We start from the raw sequence: 27,182 nt of genomic DNA, 5'->3' as shown, positions 1-27,182 counted from the left end.
GGATGCTTGTGCCAGCTGGAGAGTCGATTATGGCGCCCAGTTTGCAGTCATCTGCGAACTTGGTCAGCCACAGTCCTTCCATGTTGGCCTGTACCTCCGAGAAATATATACCGAACAAGAGAGGTCCCAGGACTGAGCCTTGTGGGATGCCACTTGTAACTGGTTTGGAGTCTGACATGGCTCCAGCAATTCTAACCATGTGTGTTCTGTCCTTGAGCCAGTTTGCAACCCGTCTAGTGACATAGGGGTTTATATTTAAGCTGGTGAGCTTATCTATAATGCCCGTGTGGGGTATTGTATTGAAGGCTTTTGCGAGGTCCAGGTAGGCTGTGTGGACCACCTTCTCCTCGTCAATGGCCTTGGTGACTGTTTCAAATAAATCTACCAGGTTTAAGAGGCAGGATCTGCCCTTAACAAAGCCAAACTGGGCAGGATCCAGTGTCTGTAGTTCCCCAATATCTTTATTTATGAGGTCCATGATGATCCTTTCCATAGCTTTGCAGACCAAGCTAGTCAGGCAATATATATCTTCAATCTGTAAAGCTCTTACCAGTGGTGAGAATCAAACCTTGCACCTCATGATTGAAAGGCATACACCTTAACCACTGTACCACTTGGCTTTTCAGGTAAAAATTAAACAGCCTCTGCAAGGCTCGAACCCAAGACCTTGAACACCATAGAAAAAGTGATTTACCACTAAGCCATGTCAGATATAATAGAGGAGTCTCCCTCCACAAAAAGGCTTATTACTATGGGAGTACTTCAGAGGTCAGTGCTGAGGTCACTCTATTTGGCATCTACTTTCTGAAGTAAAGGATGACATCAAAGGCCTCTGGCTCAGTGAGTTCACAGACAATTACGAATTAGGTGCAGTTAATGAATCCCTCCAAACCACAAATAGGCTCACAGAATAATAACTGGTGCTGAAGTCATGGTGTTAAACTCAGTGCTCAGAAGTGCATAATAGTATGTTTCAGTAAGATAGTCACCCCTGCAAATTACTACATTGATAGTAAACCTCTAACAGTAGAACCATAAGTCAGGGATTTGAGAACGTATGTAGATAACAACTTACCTCTGACTGTCATGTGTTTACAGTAGTAAGGAAGTCATTCTATATTACACAACTTATAATCAAGGGTATGGCATCCAGGTGCAAAGATGTCATTGTTTCTTTGTACTCTGTCCTCATAAGACCAGTCACTGAGTGCATTGCCTCCTTCAACATGTACTGAATAGGCATATACAGCAACTGGAGCATCCACAGAGGTTTCTCACAAAAAATACATGACTTAGACAACAAGTCCTATGCAGACTGCCTCAAAGGCTTGTCCTTATACTCTCTCCTCTACATCTGCTGAGAGACAAACTATTCCTGGCCTACAAAGCATCCTCTGATAGGTTCATAGGTGATTACTAGGCTAACAATCACAGGGGGCCTTTTTAACTCTAGCCATACTTCTCAAGGTGAGAAATAAACACCTTAATCATTATGCCAACCTCCAACCCCATCCATCCTTAATGTATCTGTTGCACATCTGCAAAACAAATGGCATCAGGAAACACCCAATTCAGGGACCTAAATCTTGCCTGCAACATAAATAGGGCATGCTGGTGGGATGAGTAAGTGGCTTACAGGGTATCCCTTCACTGGAACTGACTTCTCATCTATGTGAAACAAAGTTCTACCCTGCACTTATCCAAGTGAAACTTGGATCAGTGAATGGGGAACCATAAATTTACCCCCAGTCTGGCACCAATATTTCTATCAGACAGAGGAAGCTTGTAAATGTATGACCACTCATGTCCTATGTTTATATACCTCCACAACCAAGACCTTTGCAAGGACGGCAGGTGCACAGGCTCAAAAACCAAAACTCACAAAAAGCCAGCACCCAACTGGAGCATACATATTTTATGTGTAAAAACACAAAAAACAGACCAGTTTTGGCCCAATGGCCTTTTTCACTGATTGTGTTTTACATTGAAAAAGGCCATTGGGCCGAAACCGGTCTGTTTTTTTTGTGTTTTTGTTGTTCTATGTTTATATACCCCCACAGAACATAAGGACCAGTACCTTCCTAATATTTTTGGGAAGCATGGCTACCCTTAAAAAGGTCCTTTAGGGTTTTTAGTCTAGTACTCTGCTATGATCCTATGATGGTTAAGTAACTCAAAGCAAAGTTAGTGACTTATGAAGCTGTATTCCAGTTGTATTCCACTAAATCTCATAGCTAAGGTTGGGCATGTGTACTCACAGTTTAACTTCTGATTAATTTATCAGTATAAACAAATATATAGTGATATTTTAAAATGAAAGTAGCTGTACCACGCTCCAGTTGTTCTTTACTCTGTAATCTTTATTACCCCTTTGACTTCTTAAATACAGAATTGCTCGGTGTTTTGATGATATCAAGTAAGTCAACTTGGCTTGAATATTCCTCTCAGTTTGGCATGAAGACTTGAGGGACTCTGCAGGTTTCAGCAGTTTCTCAGACTGGTTATCCAATCAATGAGATAAGCAACTTGCTCAGACTTTGCTTACAAGATCCTTATCTGTTTTAAAGGAAACACACAGCCTCTGTGGTGTCCCACAAAGTCTCATAAACCCAGTAAAGCAATGTACTGGGTCCAAAAACAAATAATAAGGAAACTTCTCTGTGTGGAAGAGCTAACATTTCCTAGAGTTCAGGCATCTAATAAAAAAAACATTCTGTGAATATCCAACTTAATAACAGGTGGTAGAAATACTTTCTTTAAAACTTTCCAAAGTATAAATCCACTAATGAAAGTAGGGAAGCACAAGCTGGTTTAAGTCAAATTTTCTTTATTAAAAACACACAAACAAGCAATCTAAATAGTAGTTGAAAAAAATAGAATAAATTGTAGAAATTCACCATTCCATTTGTTGTTGTTGTTGTTTGTCTTTCGGCTTTTTCCAGGTAAAGGGTCGCCACAGCGGAACTCCGGCCCGCTAATGATTGGCAGTAGATTTTTACGAAACACCGAGGTGCCAGCTCAACGCCCAACCTTCAACGAAGGCACGCCCATTTACGCACACATGTCTTTCGAATGCTACCCAACCACGGGGAGAACATGCAGACTCCACACAGAAGGCACTCCCAAGCCCAGCTGAGAATCGAACGGGAGAACCTCTTGCTATGAGGTAACAACGCTACCACCGTACCACCACGGCCTGTTTAAAAGCATGGGAGTGGTTTACTAGGGCAGCTGTGTTGTAAAAGACAGCATGTTTACTTGCTAAATACCTCTTCTCCCATACATCAGTGTGATGTTCCACACAGTGCTGCCCTATTTCAAGCTCTGTGAATCTAAGACATTAAACTAAACTAAAAGTTAAATATATATAAACCACACTGGAGAGAAATGGTCTTTTTACCACACACCAATAGGCCAGTAAATCCACAGGAACCATCAGGAAATAACACAAACCGCACCAGGCTCTTTCTTTCTTTCTTATTATTAAAAAATACTAGCAGCAAACAAAAACTTCTTGAGTACCCTGAAAAGGCTGTGGAAGCCGAGGCACTAGAGGATTTGAACTGTTTTATATTGTTGAAAAAGTTTTTGCTTGCTGCTAGTATTTTTTAATTAAAGCCTGGTGTGGTTCGTGTTATTTCCTGACTGTTCCTGTGGATTTACTGGCCTATTGGTGTGTGGTAAACTAAAAGTTAAACTAAAAATTACACATTAATAACTGCTAAAATGTTCACTGTAGTATCAAAAAGAAAAAGTTAACATAAGTCTTCAAAATTCCTTAGAAATCTTTTCTACCAACATTCAGAAACATTTTTAACATTTTTAACATAGATTTCTTTCGTCCATTAGAACTTCAGGTTTGTGTGTCAAGTGGGAAAAGCAACTAAAAATTAAAAGTTAAATCAGAATACACAATACTACATTTTGTTGGGCTAAAAACAATACATATTATTTAAGAAAATGTAATACAAAAAAAAATCCTAAACACATTCAATAGGGAGAATCTTTTTACTGCCCATATTTAAAGAAGCTTATTAAGACTAATGCAGGCAGAGACTGCAACTCTATTCAAATTGTTTACAGGGCTAGTGCAATGGATGTGATGCATTTTATTCGGGAAAAACTATTAATAAACCAAAACAAAGGATTTTGGGTCATCTATCCGAGATCCAGTCTAAACGTATAAACAATGCCCTGGCCAGACACCTTCAACTCCACAGAAGACACTCTGGGATTAACTTTCAAATACTTGATCACATAGACCTCACTGAACTTGAAGGAGACATCCCAAATACTTTAGAAAAAAAAAAAAGAACTTACATGACAATTAAGGCTGAACTCTTTTAGAAAGCCTGGACTAAACTATTATTGCTCACTGAAAAGTGCACTAGAGCTAAGAAAGCTGCCCCATTGTTTACAAGACTGAAGGTATGAACTTTATTTATTTATTGGCAATTATTAACAATTATATTAACTATTAACTTTGCAAATGTAATTTTAAAATTTTTAAATATATTATGGTAGTGTGTTATTAATTATTAACTTTGTTTTAGCAGATACAATTGTATATAAACATTTATCTTTTTATAATTATTTTTTAAATATTTATTTTTTACTATTATTAGAATCAGGGCACATTCATAATACACTTTCTCATATTTTTTTATAACTAGGATTTTTGATTACAGTTGAACTGCATTTGAGCAGTATGTGCATATTCCCACAGATGTCATGACATTTTACTAATACTTGTTTATAACTTTTTAGTGTAAACATGAACAGCTTTAATAGCTCCACTCATATTAGCGAGGTGTTGAATGCTACTTATTTTAGTTGGGTCTGACAGATAAGCTTCTGGATATTTTAAATGGTAGACTAATGTTAATTTTTTTTTTCTTTTTTTTTTTTGGTTTAACAGCAGAGCTAGATTCTATATAGCACATGCATGATTTTTTAGGTTGTAACATTTTAATGCACAGTGTTTGAGCTTAACTAGACATATACTGAGTATTAGGAGCAGATACACTACATGTTTATATTGGCTCCAGAATTATAACATTCATAAATTTTAAAATGGTTTCTGTTTACACATTTTTCCTAGGGTTTGCAGACCTGAGCCAGTATCACTGCTGTAAGTATGAGCAACTGTTTTTCTACTAGATTTTTCATATATATATTCTCAAGAGTTTGGTGTTTTTTTTTTTATTCAGGATTTGTTGTTTGTACTTGTTTGTTTGTGTCTTTCGGCTTTTGCCGGTTAGGGGTCGCCACAGCGGAACTCCAGTTCGCTAATGATTGGCAGTAGACATTTTCTTAAATAATATGCATTGTTTTAGCCCAACAAAATGTAGTACCTGAAGTTCTAACAGATGAAAGTGATCTATGTTAAAAATTTTAAAAATGTTTCTGAATGTTGGTAGAAAAGATTTCTATGGAATTTTGAAGACTTATGTTAACTTTTTCTTTTTGATACTACAATGAACATTTTAGCAATTATTGTGTAACTTTTAGTTTAACTTTTAGTTTAGTTTAGTTTAGTTTAGTTTACATATCTTGGATTCACAGAGCTTGAAGTAGGGCAGCACTGTGCCAAATATCACACTGGTTTATGAGGGAAGGGGTATTTAGCAAGTAAACATGCTGTCTTTTAAAACACAGCTACCCTAAACTACTCCCATGCTTTTAAACAGATATATAAATGGAATGGTGAATTTCTATACTTTATTCTGTTTTTCTCAGCTACTATTTGGATCACCTCTTTATGTGTTTTTAATAAAGAAGATTTGACTTGAACCAGCTTGTCCTTCCCTACTTTCATTAGTGGAGTTGTACTTTGGAAAGTTTTAAAGAAAGCACTTCTACCACCTGTTATTAGGTTAGATATTCACATTATGGTTTTTATTAGGTGCCTGAACTCTAGGGAATCTTAGATCTTTCACACAGAGAAGTTTCCTCATTATTTATCTGTTTTAAAGGCAAGCTTATGAAGTTTATTACATGGAAAAACATTTAACTCCCTGGGTCACAGGTCACACATCACCCACCCACTGGGAGGGTAAGTGCCATATCAGAAATGCCCTCATTACTGAAATGCCAGTAAGGGCACAGCCAACCTTCATGGATGCCTATGTAACAGCCCTTTCAGATCGTTCATAGCCCCTCCCACATACTACTGGCAGAATGTCTAGTGTGGGAGATACAATGGAAAGAATCTGATTGGGAGAGACTTGATGGTTGACAAGGACGACAACAAAAGCCATAAGAAAAAAATGTTTATCTCACCCAGTATTGCTCAAGGGCCTCTTTCCGTTCTGATTCTAGTTGATCTAGTTGATGCATGGCAACCTGGAGTGCTCGTTCTTTAAGGATCCTCTGGTACTCCAACTCCTGCTTCTCTTTTTCTGTCACCTGGATGGTCTTCTGCTGTTGTAAATGAAGGTTTTCAAGCTCAGCCCGTTTCTTAGACTCTTCCTCCAGCAGCCTACAAGGAAAAAAAAGTACACTGGATGGTAGACAGACATCACTGGAAATCTCACAAAGTACCTCATTTTATTTTCCAGGCCAAAATAGTTAACTTGCTTTCTGTTGAAATGTTCATCACTAAAATTAAAATAATTTATTGGTATAAGGAATAAAATCATGTAACAAAGAAACAGTTGTTAACAGAGCTGATTAATACCTACCTTTCATACTACAAATCAGGTTCTATAGTGGCTATGGATTATTGAAACATTAGCTGTGGAAGGAAGCACTAAATGCTCAGGGTTGACTGTCCTTTTCTTTGTTTGGGGCAGGTGCACAGGGCCTTCTTGCTTTTCTGCAGGGTGAGGTAAGGAAAATATATACTAGATACTACTACGTACTGTTGGAGGCCTGGACTCTACAGCACTGCCAATGGAATCAATCATAATCTGTAGACAGACATATCACTGTGCATTTGAATCACAGAACATAACTGAAAAAGTTCCACTAAGGCCTGTCCAGATGGCAGGTGTTTTGCCACCCATTGTGGATTCCTGGAATGCCACAGTTGCTTAACCCCTCACCATGCTCCTATAGTGTGGCATGAGAAAGGTATGTGTGTTCTACAAGAAGGGAGGATTTGAGAGATAGTAAACATCATACTGCCTTGAACATAAACTTCCCCCTCCAATAAAACTGAATCTAAAGGTCAACTGCTGACAGGAGATGACCATGGAGGCAGTAGAGGTCTTGTATAGGTTGAATCAGTGCTGTTGTGAAGAGGAACATCCAAGAAAGCTGCAGAGTCCATCAAAACCCAAGGAAAAGCAAGAATTGTAGGTAAAGGCAGCCCACCAAAACACAAAGAAAAAACAAGAAGTGAAGGCAAAAGGAGCCCACAAAAACCCAAGGGAAAAACAAGAAGTGAAGGTAAAAGGAGCCCACCAAAACCCAAGAAAAAACAAGTGAAGGTAAAACAAGGCCACCAAAACCCAAGAAAAAAAACATAAGTGAAGGTAAAGAAGGTCTTGCAAGGGAGGTGAAGAAGTGGCATGTGTTACTGATAGAGTATGCAACTTAATAGGTTTTGGTTCACTTGAAATAGGTAGTTACATCAAACCTCAAATACTGAGGAAGACAGTTTTAATGGAGTTTTGTGAATATAAATTAAAAAGTCATTCTGAAAAGTCCACCTCATCTTGGAAACTAGCTCTCCTACATATAATCCCCACAGGCCTGTCTAAACTACAAACACGAACATTAATGGCAGTAGTTTCTTTACTTAAATACATTACATTGGAAGGATAGAGCATCACTCACATGGGAGGGTTTCAAACAATTAGCTACCAAACACCTACTAGCTCACAAATATTTAACCTACACTGAGAAATCCCACACTCACTTTACAGAATTTTGGAAATCCGTTTTTGAACATATTCTAGCTTGACGTTGGTATATATAATCAATGATGGAATTTTGGCATATGTGTAAATAGTTCTTACTGTTTTGCAATTATGTTTTATTATTCAGCAATGTATTCTCTGGTCATATTACTACCTGTCTATTAATACTGTTATGTTTTACTGTATCTGTTTTCACAAAAAATAAAAAATAAATAAATAAAAAGATTTTATACAAAAAAAGTCATTCTCAGTTATACACTTTAACAAAGATTAGTGAGAAAAGCATAACATTTGTGAAAATGCTTCTAGCTCTAGCAGCTATTTCATTGGGTTAAGGCTACACCATGGCCCTAGTCTTGTTGTGTCTTTCGGCTTTTCCCGGTTAGGGGTCGCAGCGGAACTCCGGTCCGCTAATGATTGGCAGTAGATTTTTACGTGCCGAGTTGCCAGCCATAATGCACAACCTTCAACGAAGGTACACCCATTACCTGGCAAGACTGTAGAACATTAGTTAAAGAGATCAAAGGTAAGACAGTTAAGCATTGTCCCTGACACAGCAAAGTCATGCATGAGAACTACTATAAAATGGAATGGGTACAGAAGAGCTTTGTCAAGAGGGGGGTCAGAGAAGCAGGAGCACATGACACAAATGTTCTGTCTAGTTCACAAAAAACAATTATGAATTACTAAAAAGTGATGCAACAAAACTGAAGCAAATAGATAACCAGAGACAAAGGCAGAGATAAAGCCATGGACTGCAAAATAAATAATAGCAAGCAAAAGAAAAATCAACTTCAAAAGAAAGTAATAACAAAGGGATCTTGGAGCTTGTGTAAGCAGAATTACAATAAAAGGTCTTTGCATCCTTTAGGCAACTGACAGGGAATCAGTGAAGAACAAAGACAAGTGATAATTCAATAAAGGTGTTAAAAAAAGAAAAAGATGTAGCCGAACCTGAAAGCATCTCATTTTAGTTTTATTTCTGTCTTTCTTTTTGGATTAAGCAGAGGCTTCAGGATAATCCATTAAGTGAGCAAATCAGCCCAAGTCCTTTACAATGACTTGTTTTATACAGCAGTAGTGGAGGCAGGGTGATGCAGTTCACACAAATCTCATCCTGTCACCGCTGCCATTCCAAGTACACACCACTGTAAGGGGTTTACACTGATTCACACTACTTAATAATTCACAGCAAAGCAGAATGCAAATGAGCATCTGGTTACGCTTCAGTCATTCTGGAAGTGATTCATAAAAGGAGAAGGGCAACAATCAGATGGGCAGTTAAATATCAGTGAGACATACAAAGGGCAAAAAGCAGTAGGTCAGTTACATGCCTAGCCATGTGGCCCCAGCACTTCACAGACTGATTCATGTACTTCTCTGCAGAAGCTAAAGACAAAAATATAATAATTTCAGACAGTGTGAAGAAACAGTCACTTAGGATAGCCCATGAATCCACACTTAGATGTGATGAAGATTAAAGAATTACAAGACAAGATTTGGTTTGGGAAATACATAAACTGATCAAGAATATTACAGATCATGTGCAATGTGTTGAAGCATGACATACCATCTGCATTCCGTTCCGCCTTTCTTGTGAACTTTGATAGTGCCTAGTGTCTGTATTACTCATATTTTACATAAAGTAATGACTTTATGTTAACACAGCTGTTTAAAAAAAACGACTTTTTTACAGACAACTCTCTCACCTTTTCTGCTCTGCACCTGTGATGGGCTTTTTTAGTGGCATGTAGTTAGGGGACAGGTGGAATCTTTCCTGTCTTAACTTCTGCACAATGTAATTTTATTTTAATTAATATTAATACTGTTTGATCTGTGTCAGCTCTTCTAATTTAAATTTTAGCTTTACATGTACTATGTTTGGGGAAATGGGTACCTCATTGTTTTATTTATTTATTTTACATATATGGACTTGAACCATGTCGCAGCTATAGTGGTCCAGCAATAAACCTATGTTAAACTTAAAAAGCCCAAGGTCAAATAAATGGTATGTGGACAACACTACAATTTATAGAATACAGCTTTATTCATTAAATAATAGTCCCATCTGGGTGCTTTTTCTTTCAAACTGTGTTTTTTAGGTTTAACCTGTATATGGGTACAATGACCAGATATCACAGTGTCAGGTGCATGTACCTGTGGCTCCTGACATAAAATGCTAGTTATAGTAATATGAGTCAAAACAGGTACATGAGCAGCATCAGGTAAGCATGTCAAAAAATATATTTCTAAGGAGAACATAAATATGACATATCACATATTTCAGCACCGGCACATCCCACCTGCAGATAAATGACCCTGTGAGTCCAGCATCTATTTAGGATCTTGACAAGATAAGATTTTCCTTTGCACGTGACCTTTAAGTGACTATATTTTGCAAGGTGACATACCTTTCAACTGTCCAGATTTTTGCAGAATGCCCCAATGTTTGGTCATATTTTTGGTCTATTCCTCATAAAATTTGTGGTTTTACGGCAAATCACTCAGATGATCTGAGGACTGAGGTTACTAAATAATGATATACATTTCAGTTTCAGACTTCAAATCCTTCAGAAAATGTATGTTAAAACAAACTGTATTACTTTAGCAACTTTCTAAGTTTAAAAGAGCAGTATTTAAAATATGTCCCTATTTTCAGGCCTTTGCCCCCCCATTATTTGGGGCCTTATCCAGATTTCTTGCTCTAATAGGTTTAGAGGTATGCCTGGCGAGCATACATGAAAATTTACTTTTTTGTACAAACATCAGAACTACCTAAAGCACTGTGGTCTGAAGTCATTATTGATTTCTGGATTTTAAAACAGTGACTTTGTTAGGGGAACCATCTCTGCACTAGTTTCCCCAGCTTTATAAAAAATCTCAGGTTCCAAAGCCTCTAACTACTTTGGAAAGCTTTCACTGAGGTTTCTATATGAGATTTTTCAACATTCGAATACATTTTTTTTTGTCTAAAAGTCGCTGTTAAGATAATAAACAAAACCAAGTTAGCTACTATACAAAGGGAATCTGCCAGGACTGCCCATTTATTTACAGGATAATAAAATCTCACTAAAGAAGAAAAGAAGTTTATCAAACTCTACGAGACGGACATGCATAACCTTGTCTCTAAGCTGCAATATAATTCTAGCACTGACAGAAATGACAATATTAAGGAATTACAAGCCGAACGTTTAACATTTCACTGAACTCATCCCATTTGCTTCAAAACGAACGTTTGCAAACTGTACTGAATGTGGATACATTTTCTCTAGCCTCCAAGACAAAATTAGAAAGGCAGGCAAACATGATGCTTCTTGGATAGAAATCTGGAGAGAAATTTGGAGTAATGTTTACAAATATCAACCATATATTAAATGTATGTGTGACAATGTGAGGTATATTACCAGCTATGCCAGGAGAAGTATGTGAGTGGATGTGTAACATATGCCAGCACAGCTAGCTGTAGGTTTGTACAGAAGTATATTTCATTTGTATATCAAACTGATTTGTACAAATACTGGTGTTGAAAATGTATTTGTAAAGCTGCTTGTGTTAACAAAGTACCAACAGTGTGTACTGCTAGACAGAAAGAAATAATTATGTACGTCAGACTGCCCTATTGTAACTGATTAAATGTATATATTGTAATAGAGGATATTTCAAGATAAGACGTTACTCTCAGTCCAGCTAACTTTGAAAAATAGTTTGAAATTAAACTACCTGGTTTAGGCCATAATGATTGCATCTTACAGTTCTGATTGCAGCCAGAGACAAAATGTCTGTGAAAACAAGGACTATGAATCCTGCTGTACTGTCCTTAGCAGTGAACTAATTGCTACCCTGAAAGGGTGGAATTGTTGAAATGGTTTTATAGCTTCCACATGCTATAACACATCTCAGCAAAGCTCTATCTCTGTGTATGGTAACACATATGTGTGAGATTCTGGTTCATTTCTTAGTAATGGAGGTAGTATGGGAACCAGAAGTCAGATGACCAGACATATGTGATGTCATTCTGTAATCCAGCACTGAAATGATGTTTCAATACTAGATGAGACAGAAGTCTCAAAGCAGTCTGTTTTTGAAACCTGACTTAGAAGGATCACTCACCCACTTAATGTTGCCTTACTTTAATAAATAACAGGGAATAGTAATTCTTTTGATCAGTCAGGAAAATATTGTGGGATTAGTTAGATACTGTTTTTCTGTGTCTTTGTGAATCTACTCATCTGTGTTATTTAATATGAAACGCTGGTGTTTACTGCAAATAGATATTTAGTATTTTTATGATCTCTTATTATTTATTAAATATTTTTAAACTTTTCATTCTGGCTGGTCCTTTAGAAAATATTTTAACCTTTGAGAGTACTTACATTTATTTGGTGACACTGTGGCCACTCCTGAAAGCCTTGTTGTTTAGTCAGCATTACCATTTGTATTAATATTCATTTCACTCAGTCTAATTGGGTACCCTTGTAAGAGCCTTAGAGTAGCTGGCTTTGGAGTGTCTGGTGACACTTACCTTATTATCTGGGCAAAGGGTAGTACAGCGAGTAAATCTCTGCCACCCTTTCTCAAGTGTGTGTGTGTGTGTGTGTGTGTGTGTGTGTGTGTGTGTGTGTGTGTGTGTGTGTGTGTGTGTGTGTGTACGCAAATCAAATCTCAGTGTGTGTGTCAGCTACTTGCGGTAGGGACAAAGAGCACTGGTTTCACAGAGAGAGTGGTGCAGGACTTGGCTTGGACACTCGGCTAAGGACTCAACTCTACAGCTGTGCCAGTGGGGGGTCTTACTGGGGTCTGGAGAGACAGAGAGGGAAACCCAGACACCCGACTGAGTGTATTCCCTGTGGGTTCTTAAAGGAAATTGTGCTTGATGCAGAGAGCTGCATCTGGAAATACTGTATCTATTTTTGTCCCAAGTGAAAGTCCCTAACCTGTGTCAGTGGTGAGGATTCAGGCTCCTTGATTACTGGCCCAGAGGAGGGACATCATACTATGTATGCCTGGTTTGTGAATAATCATAATTTGTACATTACTGTTGTTATACTCAGAGCCTCTCTTTTTCTTTGCACCCTGATATTTGGTCTGAAATTATGATGCACATATTAAACCCTTGTTGTGGTACTACCATCTTAGAAAGAAAGCTTGGAAAAAAAAATCTTGCTTCTTAACAGATAGACATCATAACAATTCCTCTAAACAGGTATTGTTTTACCATTATCATTAAACCAAATGAGTTGACAAAAGAGAATTTCATCATAAATGACAGAATTCAGAAAGTTTTGAAATAAATAATGATTTACATAATAGATAATGTAAAGACATGATTTACTGTTGTGACATGAAAGTAAAACAAGGTTTTTAATTCAAGGAAAGGAGGTAGAAAAAGTGCATCAAAACTAAAAAAAGTTCCTCTCCAGGCCTTCCTGTTAGCTATAAATCTGAGTATGAGTAGTGGAGCACAGGGAGATAGAACTCAGGTTTGACAGAAGTCAGGATGACCCATTATTAGGTTGCACAGAGAAGTGCTCTGAGATGGTTTAGGAAGAAGACCTGACTTTTTGTAACCCTTGGGAATGCTTGTACTGTCAGTGGAGTTAACTAAATGATCGGACTCTCTGTAAGCTAGGAGTCCAAGTTGATTTCAGATCTTTTCCATGGTAGGTTAATATTTAACCAACTTTATTAAGATGTCAATGTCCCCATTGAAACAGGAATGAGGTATAAAGGAAGTTGAACAGGAGGGAGTATATAAATACTCTGAAACAAATTAAAGGTTGGCAATAAAACAAGAATGAATCAGAACAAAGCTTTTTAAGGAATATTTCAGAATACTAGAGTTAACACTGATAACTGCCATGACATCCAGGTATAAAGATCAAGCTAGACATCAGCTTGCTCTTCTTGTTCGGCTTTAGTGTGACTGACTGATCCTAAAAAGTATTAGATCAGCTGGACAAGACAAAAAAAAAGAAAATGTTGCATGCTTACCAAATGATATATAAAAACACTGAAGGCAAGATTATACATCCCTTATTCTGAAGGAGGTATGGTCCTCACTGAAACTGGTGCTATGTATAGGCCTGCAATCATGGGATTATTTAAATACTTGTTGAGTTAACTCGATCAAAATAGAGTAAAAGCTCTAAAACATGAAGAAAACCTTTGCTCAGATTACAAGAAAAATTTCAGAAAAGAATATGAATCAAAATCATCTCAGGGGTAGGCAAAAATTGGCAGGCAACAGAATGTGTCTAAGCTCAAAAGAAAGAATATAAAGAACATAACCAGAAGTAAAAAAAAAAAAACAACTGGAAAGCCCACACTTATAGTGGCAGGTATACAGAACTCCTGGAAGAACCACATGTTGATCTAGACTTGTTGCATGAATAGTTAAGGAGAAGCAAATTTAAAATAAAAGATGAAAGATTAATAATGTCAGCTCAAGAGAGCAGGCTGGGTATATGTTGGTTTACAACACCTACAGAAAAATTGGGACATACAGATAAATGCATGTTTTGTGGTACAGAATTAGAAACAGTCACACATCTCATTGCTGGGTGTGATGCACTTATGGTTGAGGATCTGTATACTAAAAGGTAAACAATGTGGTAAGCCATTTGCATTGGGGAATGTGTAAATACTACCGCATATAGGTAGCTAAGCAGCATTGGAAACATGAGTAACCAAGAATTACTGATAATGAAGATGTTTTGATTACAATGAATAATCTAATATCAACAGTTAAGAAAGTAAATGCAAGTAAAACAGATGCAGTAGTCAAAGAGAGAAGGACAAAAGTATTGCAGAACATGGAATGCGATGATTACAATCCGATATTCCGATAAAGACAACTCAGTTAATCTCTACTATAGCGGGAGACCTGATCTTACCAGATGCAAAGCACCCTCTGCTTAACTTGTTAAGGTTGGGTCTCATGCTAGGCAGTCAAATTTGCCAGAACTGACTGCAAAGACAATGGCAGAATAATTTTTTTTCTGCATGTTGTCTGTACCAGTAATGTGTCCTTCACTTCCTTTCATAAACTTAGAAAGTAGCTTGAATAACAGAATGTGTGTTTGCCTGCATTTTCTGAAGAATACAAATTCTGAAACTCAAATGAATATCATTATTTAGTGACTTCAGTCTTCAGTGATTTGTCCAAAAACTAAATACTTTATAAACAATAGACCAAACACATGAACCAAAAATCTTGCATTTTGTGAAAATCTGGACAGTTGACAGGCATGGCAAAATGAGTGTAGATATAAAGAACTGTGTTACACTACCTCCTTGACAGCACTCACAATGTCCTTTATGGCTTTGAAAACTGGGAAAAACGCTCACAACTTATTTACCTTTTTTCTTTAACTAGTAGTATATGGAGAAAATAAAGCTTTATATACTACTATAAAGAATTATGACTGAGTGTCCAATCATAACCTTTAATTATGTGTTCTCGACATGGATGCCAAGAGTCACTCATTGTTCTTGAGATGAATTTCTTGGCATCCATGTCTCAAACACATAATAAGCAGATTATGATCTGCAACCCACTCACAATCCTCTATATTAACAATTGAAATAGCCACAAGTAACGTCCTGCATATTAAGAGATAGAAAGTCATAAAACACCAACATATGGAAGTAGAAACTAGAGCAATATAGGATAACAACAGTAGGAACAACACAGTTAATAAAAATGAATTTTAAAGTATACATATATCTCCACGTGAAATGTACAAGGAACAATTCAAGGTACATTGCTGGTGCTAAGAACACTCTTGACAAACATCAAAGACTGAAGCAATACTAATTTCATGAACTTTAGTCATACTCTGACTTAGGAATGGGGTCCATTTCTTTCACAGAAACCCAAAACATTTAAAGAAATTCAAAAAGGGAAAAAACATCTTATTGGCTCAGTGCAATTTCTTACAAGACAACATGACATTTACAACTGTAAGGTCAACCATGTTGTGTTACATCCTGAAAGAAGAAAACAAAATATATAATGTAACTGTCCTTACAGTTTGTGATACTGTTTGTCACTTTCTAGCTGACAGTAAAACAGATTCCTTTTCAGAAAAAGAAATCATTCTGTGTGGTTATTTGGTAACATGCTCTACTCTTATATTTATTAGCCACTTATATGCTGGCATTAATTGCAAATATATGGATTTTGGCCAAACTCTTTACCTTAACTGAAAAAAACAAACAAAACTGCTACTCACATAGAAAAGCATTGTTACTAAGGATTATCCTTCAAATTAAGCATGGCATCTTGCATGAACCTTAAGTGGTGTGAGGTCTACTGAAAATACCGCATTGCTCCAGAGGAAAGAGATGCTTTTGTCAGTACGGTTTGACTTTTCTTAACAACAAAGGGACTGTTTTATGGATGAACCTTCTTTCTTTGCCTATACTCTGTTATCATACTTTGGTAGGAAAGGCAGTCTCTAACCTAAGGTCCAAACCTCTGCTTAATATCAATTAATTCTATTACCATTCCCGTCTTAACTATTTGCTTGCAATACTTTGGTTTGTTTCCTAATTTCCTTAGGTAAATTCCAGGCCCCTCCTGTCTATTTTCCATACTCCTATTTGCAGTCATCACTACTGGTAAAAAAATCTCCTTTCTCCACGTTCTGCTACTTTAAGAGTATAATATTCTGTGTGGTTGTGATTTTCCTTAAGGACATACATCCAAAGTCCTACTCTCTCTTTATTTATTAAACTCCACTCCCCCAGCCATGTTTCACCATTATTTCTTTCCACATGGATTTATGGCCTTCTGCTTGAGCTGTGTATATGAGCCCTAACTGAGAAGCCCCCTCAGATTAACAATGCGAAACTTTCCGATCTCCTTCCTTAAAGTCAACAGTCATAAATGTATATGTGTTACAGCAACCTACATCCCTCTTGGCAACAATGCCAATGCTGCCAAAGAACTCTTCTGTTGGGTATCTATGAGCATGGGGTCAAGAAACAATAATACTAAGCTGCAGATAAAAAATAAATAAGGCATAAGGAGCACACCAAGGACATAAACCAACACCGGACCATTTATTGTACCACCAATCACATAAAATGCTTAACTTTTTCACCGCATTTTTCATTCAAGGTAAACCTTCTTCAGAATAACAGATTCACCCAACCACATCATGCCTTTATAATTTCCAAAACTGATTTCGGCTTGAGAGAACTACTATATGATGAAATGATAGATGATGAGCTCTATAAGTATCTGTTAATAGAAAGACCAGTTATTCCATCCATATTTGGTATAGGTAAAGTCCATAAGGATTTGAGTAATCCCCTCTAAGACCTATAGTGTCTACTAATGGCTCCAAAACACATGCAATAGCTAAATATATTGATTCAAAAATAAAAACTGTATGGATGGAGCATTCAGAAATATTAAAAGACTCTTGGGATTGTTTGAAAACTATCGATCCAGAAATTTTTGATAAAGATATTATTTTTGTAACAATACTTAAAATTTATTTCTTTTCTATAATTCCTCACCCAACTGGAATGGAATGGGTTAAGGAAGCATTATTAGTAGCTAAAAAGTTTTCATTCAAAGACTTAAGAGTTTTGAGTTATTGGATATGGTACTAAACAATAATTTTATATTATTTGAAGGTGAGTTTTTTAAGCAAATCAAAGGAGTTGCTATGGGGGCATGTTGTGCCCCCAGTTATGCTAATATAGTTTTAAATATTTGGGAGAAAAAATATATTTTTAACTCACCGTATAAAGATTGTTGCTGTTTGTAGAAGAGATACCTAGATAATTTATGGGTTTTCTGGACTGACACAAAATGAAAGAATTTTTAGGATATATAAGTAAAACTACTCAATTTTTAAAATTTACTTATAATATTACAAGGGATTCAGTTGACTATATAGATATTACAATTTATAAAGATTATATGACAGAAAAGAATTTAAATCTAGGGTTTATAAAAAGAGTACTTTTTTAACTCATATTTATATTTTACTAGTGCCCATCCGTACAAACAACATAGAGGCAATTTATTAGAATCTCGAGAACAACTTCAGATGAAGAAGAGTTCTTGAATGAATGTATTAAGATGAAAAACATGTTTTTGGAGAGAAGGTATCCCAACAACTTGATAGAAGAGTCTTAAAAGAAGTAAAAGAGGGGAGAACAAATAGATTTCCCCCCGTTTTGGGTAGTGAGTCAAACATTAATAATGTAAGGGTAATGGAAAAATTTTCAAGCAAGGAAAAAAGTAATTACACTGGGGCTTTTGTTTTGAATTATAATAGTGACGCTCCAATAATTAAGAACATTACAGCCAAGAGTTGGAAAATGTTTGCAGGGTTCTCAAATTTGGATATGATTTTTTAAACAGCTATTAACATTTACCTATAAGAGGGACAGAAATGTAAAAAAAAATTTAGAAAAAATTCCCCCAACAATAGAAAAGTCAATAGGAGAAAAGGAACTTATAAATGTGGCAAATGTGCACAATGTCCCTACATAAAAAATGCAGGCAAGGTATATAAAGAGAGTAGGGATAAGGTTATTAATGGTAAACAGTTTTCAAATTGTGACAGGAAAGGAATTGTATATATTGTAGAATGTAAGAAGTGTTCTGCATTTTATGTAGGGAAAACGGAGAGTGCCCTTAAAAGAAGAATATATTAATAGGTGTACGATATTCTATGGTGGTGGTGCTGCGGTAGCGTTGTTGCCTCACAGTTGGACGTTGCCCTTCAATCCTCAGTTACAGTGTCTTCTGTGTGGTGACATGCATGAACGGGCGTTCCTTCGTTGAAGATTGTGCGTTAGGCCCGGCAAGCCAGCACGTAAAACTCTACTGCCAATCATTAGCGGACCGGAGTTCCGCTGTGGCAACCCCTAACTGGGAAAAAGCCGAAAGACACAAACAAATACGATATTCTATGGCAACTGTGGTGGTTGTGCTGCAGTAGCGTTGTCGCCTCACAGTAAGACGTTGTCCTGTTCGATTCTCAGCTAGAGCGTCTTCTGTGTGGAGACATGCGTGAATGGGTGTACCTTCATTGAAGGTTGTGCGTCAGAGCTGGCAACTTGGTATGTAAAAATCTACTGCCAATCATTAGTGGACCGGAGTTCCGCTGTGGCGACCCCTAACCGGGAAAAGCCGAAAGACACAGCAACAACGATATTCTATGGCAAGATTCTAACAATGCACTATTTAAACATACTAAAGTTTGTAAAGAAGCTAAATATGTATTTTTTGTGCTGGAGGAAGTGCCCTATGAAATTGGGGGTGGGGGGGTGGGATGCAAGAACTAAACGTAGGGAAGTATTTTGGCAGTTAGTCTTGGAAGCCTGCAAAACCCCCAGGGCTAAATGAACATATTTCTCTGGTCCTGGTGTAAAATTAAGAGCGGTTAGATTATAATTTCTAGCTTTTAGCTTAATTAGTACAGTTTAGTATAGTACAAGTGGTTTAGTTCCCATCTTATCTTATTAGTGGTTAAATCCCATCTTCAGCATCTTTGGTTATGTAACTGCAACAACCCAGACTAATCTCCTACTAGTACTTTCAGCCTACCAATACATATCTCTCTCTGTTTCCCACCACACTATTTCTCTTGCCTTGCTCTACTTCCCAGTATCATTTCTCCTGTTACATCTCTCTGCTTCTCCCTCGGTCATCTTCCTTTCCTATATCCAACTGACTTTATGTACAGCACACCTACCAATAATATTATTGTTTACACCCTTTGAATTATTCCTCTTCCTCTATATGTCTGCAACCTTCTTGCTTACCCAACCTTTAGAACTTAACACCTACTACTCTCTATCAGCCCCACCACTTTCAACTCATTATTTCCCCATCTATACCTGTCCTCACTCCCCAGAACCCTTCCTATCCAATCTATCATTTATACATATTTCATCCTACCAGCTATTTTGTAATATATATATATATATATATATATATATATATATATATATATATATATATCCCGAATACTCTGAAGTATTTGATGTCTAAACTCCTTTTAAGGTATTATTTTTCAACAGCATTATTAATAGAAAATGTGTATGGATATTATATATGATTGCATGAAATCTAACTGTATACAACTGTCTAATGTAATATTTTACTGTGTACATAGAGCTTTTCTCCCTGGGCCTCCGGTGAAAAAGAACATGTGTCCAGTCGGACTTTCCCAGTTAACAAATGTAAAATAAATAAATTAAATAAATCACATCAGTTGCCCTGCTAGACAGAGGTCCAGGGAAGTAAATATTGTAGGAAGAAATATCCAGGGAATTGTTATGGCTAGGTTTGTATAGGCCCTAGGGCTGAGAGCCTAGTAACAACCTATGTACTTATGAACCTATAAATAGTTAAATGGCACAATATTTATTTTTTTCTGTTTGCAATGTCCCTTTGCACCACTAGATGGCAGCAAAATATCGCTGCATTCCTTCCTTTCCCACTCATGAAAGACTTTTTGTAGTTTTTGTAGTTTTAAGTAAGTTATAACTTCAAAACAATAAATGTTTTAACAAAGAATTTTAAAAAACACGCTTTTAGTTTTTTGTTTTTTATTTGTTACTAGATTTAAACATGGTTGACATAGATCAAAAGTACACTAAGTGTAGGAAGGTATTTTTTTAGAATATATGGCATTGATTTAAAGAGTTAAGTGTGGTTTGGTATTGGATAATTGGTTTATAATTGCATACATAAAGGCATGATGTGGTTGGGTAAATCTGTTAATCTGAAGAAGTTCTACCTTGAACAAAAAACGCTGTGAAAAAGTTAAGTGTTTATGTGACTGCTGGTATAATAAATGTTCCAGTGTTGGTTTATGCCCTTGGTGTGCTCCTCGTGCCTTATTTAGTTTTCTGTAGTTTGTTGGATCATCTTGCTCACTGAGGCATGGATTTCCTTTATTGTGGTTGGAATAATACTGACATACTTAAATATTGACTGGATTCCTTTAAACTCTGACTCCTTCACAAACACCATAAACTTATATGGCCCCACACAATTCATCTCTACATCTACTCGTCATGACAAAACTAGTACTAGGTAATCGCTTATTAACTGGATCCTTATCATCTCTCATAACAAAATCATTTCCTCAGACACATCAAATTTTTCTTAATAATCAACCTCTACAGTTGCTATAAGTAACTATTATTACTTAAGCAACCACCACCACAACAACCAGGTAAGAAATGTTTAATCATGCCAAACAGAAACTCTTATATTAATAACTTAAAGTTATGTAAAAAAAATACAACCTATTAAAAACGGGTCTATATTGAATCAGCGAACGCTTAAAAAAGCGAACGCTGATTCATCGACCCTAAATCCCGAACACCTGGAACAGCAAATTTTTTCTCAGGGAAAAAAAAAAATTGCTGGGCCGGTTTCGGGTGTTTGCCATTTCCTCCACTGTACTGCGATCTCAGCGTTGGTATATTTAAGTAGGGGGGTGGGGAGGCACAGCCCCCCCACATTAAATACTGTTTTAAGTTTTTTTTTTTTTTGTGGAACAGTGATTTTTTTCCCTGAGAAAAAAATCGCTGTTTCGAGTGTTCAGCATTTTCAGCATTCGCTGAACTAGGGTCGGTGAATAAGCGTTCGCTTTTTTAAGAGTTCACTTATTTAATATAGACCCTTAAAACACCTCACTTAAATGAAGCTGCATCTGAAATCAGCAGAATGTTTTTAGATATTGTAAATTGGTCTTCTCAGAACCAAAACAGTCAAAGCCAATTCAGCAACTTGGATGTCTAAATAAACAAAGCAACTCACAAACCAATAAGACAAGGCCTGGAAAAAAAATTGTTTCATGGCAAACCTCAGGCTAACTTACACTACAGGAAGCTCAGAAGTAAAGCAAAATACAAAATTAAAACAGATAAATTTTATTTCCATACAAGGTGTTAAAAATCAGATCAGCAGAGTCCAACTGTAAAACCTATGTCTACTTCCTTCATTAAGAAATGTCTTCTTAGGCTAAAACCAAACACTCTGGCCCAGAACTGCAACTGATATCCAATCATATCAAATTTTCATCTTAATAAACAGATCACAAAATGCGATTTCCCCACATTGCAGAACAAAGTCTTACATCCTACCTGTACTTAAAGGAGAAATGTCCATAGACATCTCAAGCCACTGACCAATAGCTATACAATCCTCTTTGTCCAAAATCCTTGAGAAGTGTATCCAATCTCAGGTACTCATTTATGTCACTGAATGAAACCTCTTACCACAATCTCATTATGGCTTTTGTCCCACCACAGTACCACTACTGCCCTTCTCAGTTTCATCCCTAATGTAAGCATAAGAAAGAAATGGAGGACATCTTGAATATGCACTCTTCCAAGACGTATCAAAGCATTTGATTTGGTATCCCACGAAAAGTTATTACCCAAACTGTCCACCTTACACTGTCTGGTCCATTACTCCTCTTGTTTCAAAGTTACCTATCCAACACAATGTCAGGCAGTTAAAGGCAACACAAATTATTATCTTTCCTACCGTTGTTCCCCAAATGTCCACATTTGACCCTTAACTTTTCAGTATTTTCAGAAATGACCAACATACTGCAAATAAACATGCTTCCATGACTTGGTATGCAGATGATTCCACCTTGACCTGTTCTGCTACTTTAAGAGTACAATACTCTGTGTGGTTGTTGTTATTTTCCTTAGAGACATACATCCAAAGTAGTACTGTCTCTTTCTTTATTTCTTAAACTTCACTCCCCCGCCCCATTTCACAATTATTTCTTTCCACATTCATTTAAAACCTTCCACTTGAGATATGCATATAAGCCTTAACCGAGTAGTCCTCTCAGATTAACACTGCAGAACTTTCCAATCTCCTTTCTGAAATGTCAAACATCACAAATGTATATGTGTTATTGCAAGCTATATCCCTCTTGGCAACAATGCGAATGCTACCGAAGAACTCTTCTTTTGGGAATCTATGAACATTACTCAAGAAACAATAATATTAAGCTACCTAAATATTGACTGGCTTCCTTTATAGTTTGACCCCTTTACAAACACCATAAATTTATATTTTCCTTAAAGACATACACCCAAAGTCCAACTCTCTGGAAAGATGTCAACAAATAACCCAAGATCCCTTTGCCTCCACAAAAACATGGTTAAAAGACTCTCAAATGCTTCTAATGCCTAAAAAAGTAAACTGATTTTATTTATTCCAAAATAATTAGCAACAAAGAAAGTACTTTTTGACATAAACTTGTCTAACAGGACAAAAGTTGAGCATGTTACTCACATCAAATGTCTAAGAATAATCATCGATGAAAATACGAAATTCAACCTTCACATAAAACAAGCAGTTAAAAAACACCCAAAGCTCACCTCTCTGTATAGGATCAAACTTTATCCAACTAACAATGCTAGAAAGTACAGTGCCTCAACCTACCTTCTTTCTGCACTCCGTTATGCTGATCCCATTTTCAGGTGTTTACTATCAACACAGAAAGGTCAACTAGAACAATGCTACAATAACGTTGCTAGATTCACAGCTAATTTACATCATGAGACACACCACTGCCTGGCCCTGAAACAGTTAAACTGGACAACACTACCTTGCTAAACTTCTCACAGCTAATAACTACACAAACTTTCATTAACAAGCAAGAACACTGTCCATCTCTAAATGGTGTTATCACGTACTTCTCTACCTAATAGAATTATGCACTCCACAGACCAACTTCAGCTACTAGTATCTAAATCAGATCACTCAGCAGGAGACTTGCTGCACTCCAACTACATCTCCAAAAAGTGTAACCCCATCTATGCCCCTCTTAGACAAATTTACAATATAAAATCATTTAAACCACAACTAAAACAACACCTAGCAGATTCCTGCCTGTCCTCCTACACTTCCCCAGTCTAAGCTCTACTTTACAACTCCTTACGACAGGTAACAAGCATAAGTACTTTGGAACCAATTCATTTGTGGATATACAGTTAACTCTTATGGCCTGCATTTTATTTTTATTTATTTTAAATCCCCAAAAGATCTGAAACTATCTCAAAATGTTCCACAAAATCAACATGTCCTTTTCTAAATTTATCAGGTACAAGATAATACCAAATGCAAAGATAACTTTCCTAATTATCATTTTAGTTATATCCCTGAACTTGTGTCTCTCACATTTATTTATTTTGCTAGTGTATCTACATATAAAGCAAATAAGAAAAGAGAAAGAAGACTTCCGTGTCTAGTCCACCTGCCTCTGTCCATTCATACATCCTCCTTATTACCTCCATTACTGTATCATGCAATGCAAATACTTCCATTGTCCTACTCATAACATTCTAGCTGACTCTATCAAATGCTTGCTATGCATCAAGACTCACTAACAAGGGCAGTGGTTTCTTACATTCTGCATCCCTTTGGATCATTATTGTTCTGTTAATGTTATCAAATACTTGCCTCTCCCACCACAAAATCACACTAATCCACATCAGTCAAGTTTGGCAATGTTGTTGCCATTCTGTCATATTCATGGTTTAAAAATTGAGATGGGTCTATATGAAGCAGGGCTGAAAGACTTTTACATTGTTTGGGTAATACAGTTACCACAGCATTCTTCAAAGATGCAAGCACCCCTGTAAAATATTGTTAAGCAAAATATTCCATATCATTTTCTTCCCTCGTCATTTCCAGGATTCCGCAGGAATACCAAATGTTCTTGGAGACTTCCCCGCTGATTGATTATAGATCAGCCCTTGTATCTCATCGCTTTCTATCTTAGCTACTAATAGCTGAGCCTCATCTTCCTCTAATATTGGTATAATTAGGTCATCTATCATTTTATTTGTCCATCACTGCAGGCCATTCGTCACCAACTTAGCACTACTTACTCTCTTTCTATCCTTCCTCTTTCTACAACTACTTACTTCTCCTGAAACCATACATGAATATTACAAGCCCGCTCACGTAATTACCACTCTTCTGTCCAAACTCACTTCTCTGACATAGCACCCTCTCTATATGCAACAAGTACCCTCCTTCTTAAAAAGCTAAAAATTCTAACCTTACGTGTAATAACTAAAATAAAACTAACTTTCATACATGAATATAACATGAAGAATAAATTCAAGGAACCTTGTTGGCTAGGCTTACTTGGCGCTTAGGTCGATAGCCTAGTACCTACCTATGAACCTATAAAATAAACAGCAGTAAAAGCATCTGCATTATAGTCACATATACCCCCCCCCCCAGGTAAAACTATCCCAGTACTTGAAGAAATACTAACCTGGACATCCAAAAATACAGAGAATGAAACAGTCATACTTGGTGATGTGAATATTAACTGTTTAGACATCATACATCACCCAACAAACAGTGTCAACCTATTTGAGTACATCCAACTCACAACCTCCTCTCCACAACCCAACATGGATTTAGACCTAGTCATAGCACCACCACTGCTCTTATATCTTTCTTGGATACAATCAACCATGCTCAAGACTCAGGATACCTTGTCTCCTCACTATTTCTTGACCTTTCCAAGGCATCTGATACTGTCTCCCACACACGTCGTCTGACCACACTCTCCAATTTAGGCTGATTTTCCAACTAACTTACAGACAGACTACAAGCAACCAGATGGCACCAATCCCTCTCTCCTTTCTTCAACATCAATATTCGAGTCTCACAAGGATCCATACTAGGTCCACTGCTCTTCAGCATTTTCTTTAATGATTTCCATACCAGCAAACCCCATGCTAATGTCATCCAATATGCAGATGACTCCACCATCATCTGCAAGGCCAAGTGTAATTCAGAACTACTTACACTCACCCAAAATATCTTCACCTCTACTGAAAGCTGGATGTATAATAACCATTTAGCCCTAAATACTAACAAAACCAAACTCATGCTATTCACCCCCAAAAAACAACACTCCTAACCAAAAATGAATTTGCCATCTACTCACTTAACACTTGCCTTGAAGTAGTCCCATATAACAGACTTATAGGGGTCATCATAGACGAACACCTAACTTGCGACCAGCATATTAACACAAACATAAAAAAAACATCATAAACTAGGCATCTTGCACAGGCACAAACACTTCCTCACCTATGCAACAAGACTATCCCTTGCCTCTTCCTTACTACTTCCATCCTTGCTCTGTGGTGCACCTCTCCTTACTAATATACAATCCTCTCTTAAATTAAAACTGGATTCATGCTACAATAAAACTGCAAAATTTGCAACCAGCGGCAAACAGTCCTCCCACCACTGTATATCACTCCAATGTCTAAACTGGCTAGAACTTCCCCAACATCTAACATACAACTAACCACAGCTCATAAGCTAATCTATAAGCCTTCTAGTTGCCCTGCCCTCTTCTCTCTGTTCACCATATATCACCCAAATAGACCGCTGCGATCAGACAATTAGATGCTCCTTAATGTAGCAAAACCTAACCTTTCTGCCAGTCAAATGCATTACCCATATGCTATAGCAAAACTATGGCATGCTCTCCCACCTTCAATTAGGTCTACTAGCAACCCTGAATGCTTTAAGTCTTCACTGAAACAATATCTGTTCTCCCATTGGGTATGTACATGTACCAGCACTGACTATAAAAAATGCAGTATTCCTAAACTTCTTAGTTTTCCTCCCCATTTCACTTACGGCTCAGACTCCTCATATACACATTCAGTGCTTCCAACTTACTAAGTCCACCATGTGCCACCCAGCCAAGCACAATCTGCTATATCAGTTACCTACTATATCTTCTATTCAGTCTTGATGCCTATATAGCAATAACTCTAAGGCTATGCCTTACTTTCAGACTTCTAATCTGTTGCACTCCATCTTTCCCTCTCTACTGCAAAACTGCAATACTGTATTGTTCACACATTTGCTATTATCCTATGTCATCAATTGTATTCTTGTTTGGCTTGCATACTTAAAATCTAACATCTGTATAACTAGTATTATCTATTTTATTGTATCACCTATTCTGTAATGTAGTGTTCTGTACAATCACTGCTTGATTTCTGTATTTTTGATTCCATAGTTTTATCATGTTGTTTTATTTTTTGGAACTTTTCTCCCTGGGCCTCTACTGAAAACAGGCTCATCTGGCCCAGTAGATCTCCCGGTAAATGCAAATGAATATATAAATAAATAAATAATAATAAAGTTATTTCAATTTGTACCTTTTCTTGATTCCCCTATTCCTCTACTGGTCATACATTTTCATAAAATGTCCAAAATATCTCAAATCCCCCTACAGGATCACTGGTTATTTTTCT

The 27,182-nt window shown here is 36.9% G+C and overlaps 1 protein-coding gene across 1 annotated transcript in view; it reads right to left on the bottom strand.

Moving 5' to 3' along the window:
- The window catches only part of SWAP70 (switching B cell complex subunit SWAP70), a 1,273,088-nt gene that overhangs the window by 69,166 nt on the left and 1,176,740 nt on the right, over positions 1-27,182 (bottom strand). Inside the window, exon 10 of the mRNA XM_044059373.1 lies at positions 6,283-6,481. Within this exon, the coding sequence (XP_043915308.1) occupies positions 6,283-6,481 (199 nt within the window). The remainder of the gene's footprint in view (positions 1-6,282; positions 6,482-27,182) is intronic.

This window comes from Protopterus annectens, chromosome 17.part0, assembly GCF_019279795.1.
Source record: "Protopterus annectens isolate FY-2018-M chromosome 17.part0, PAN1.0, whole genome shotgun sequence".
NCBI lineage: Eukaryota > Metazoa > Chordata > Ceratodontiformes > Protopteridae > Protopterus > Protopterus annectens.
The sequence above is the reverse complement of the archived record's forward strand: the minus strand, read 5'-3'. Positions and strand labels throughout refer to the sequence as shown.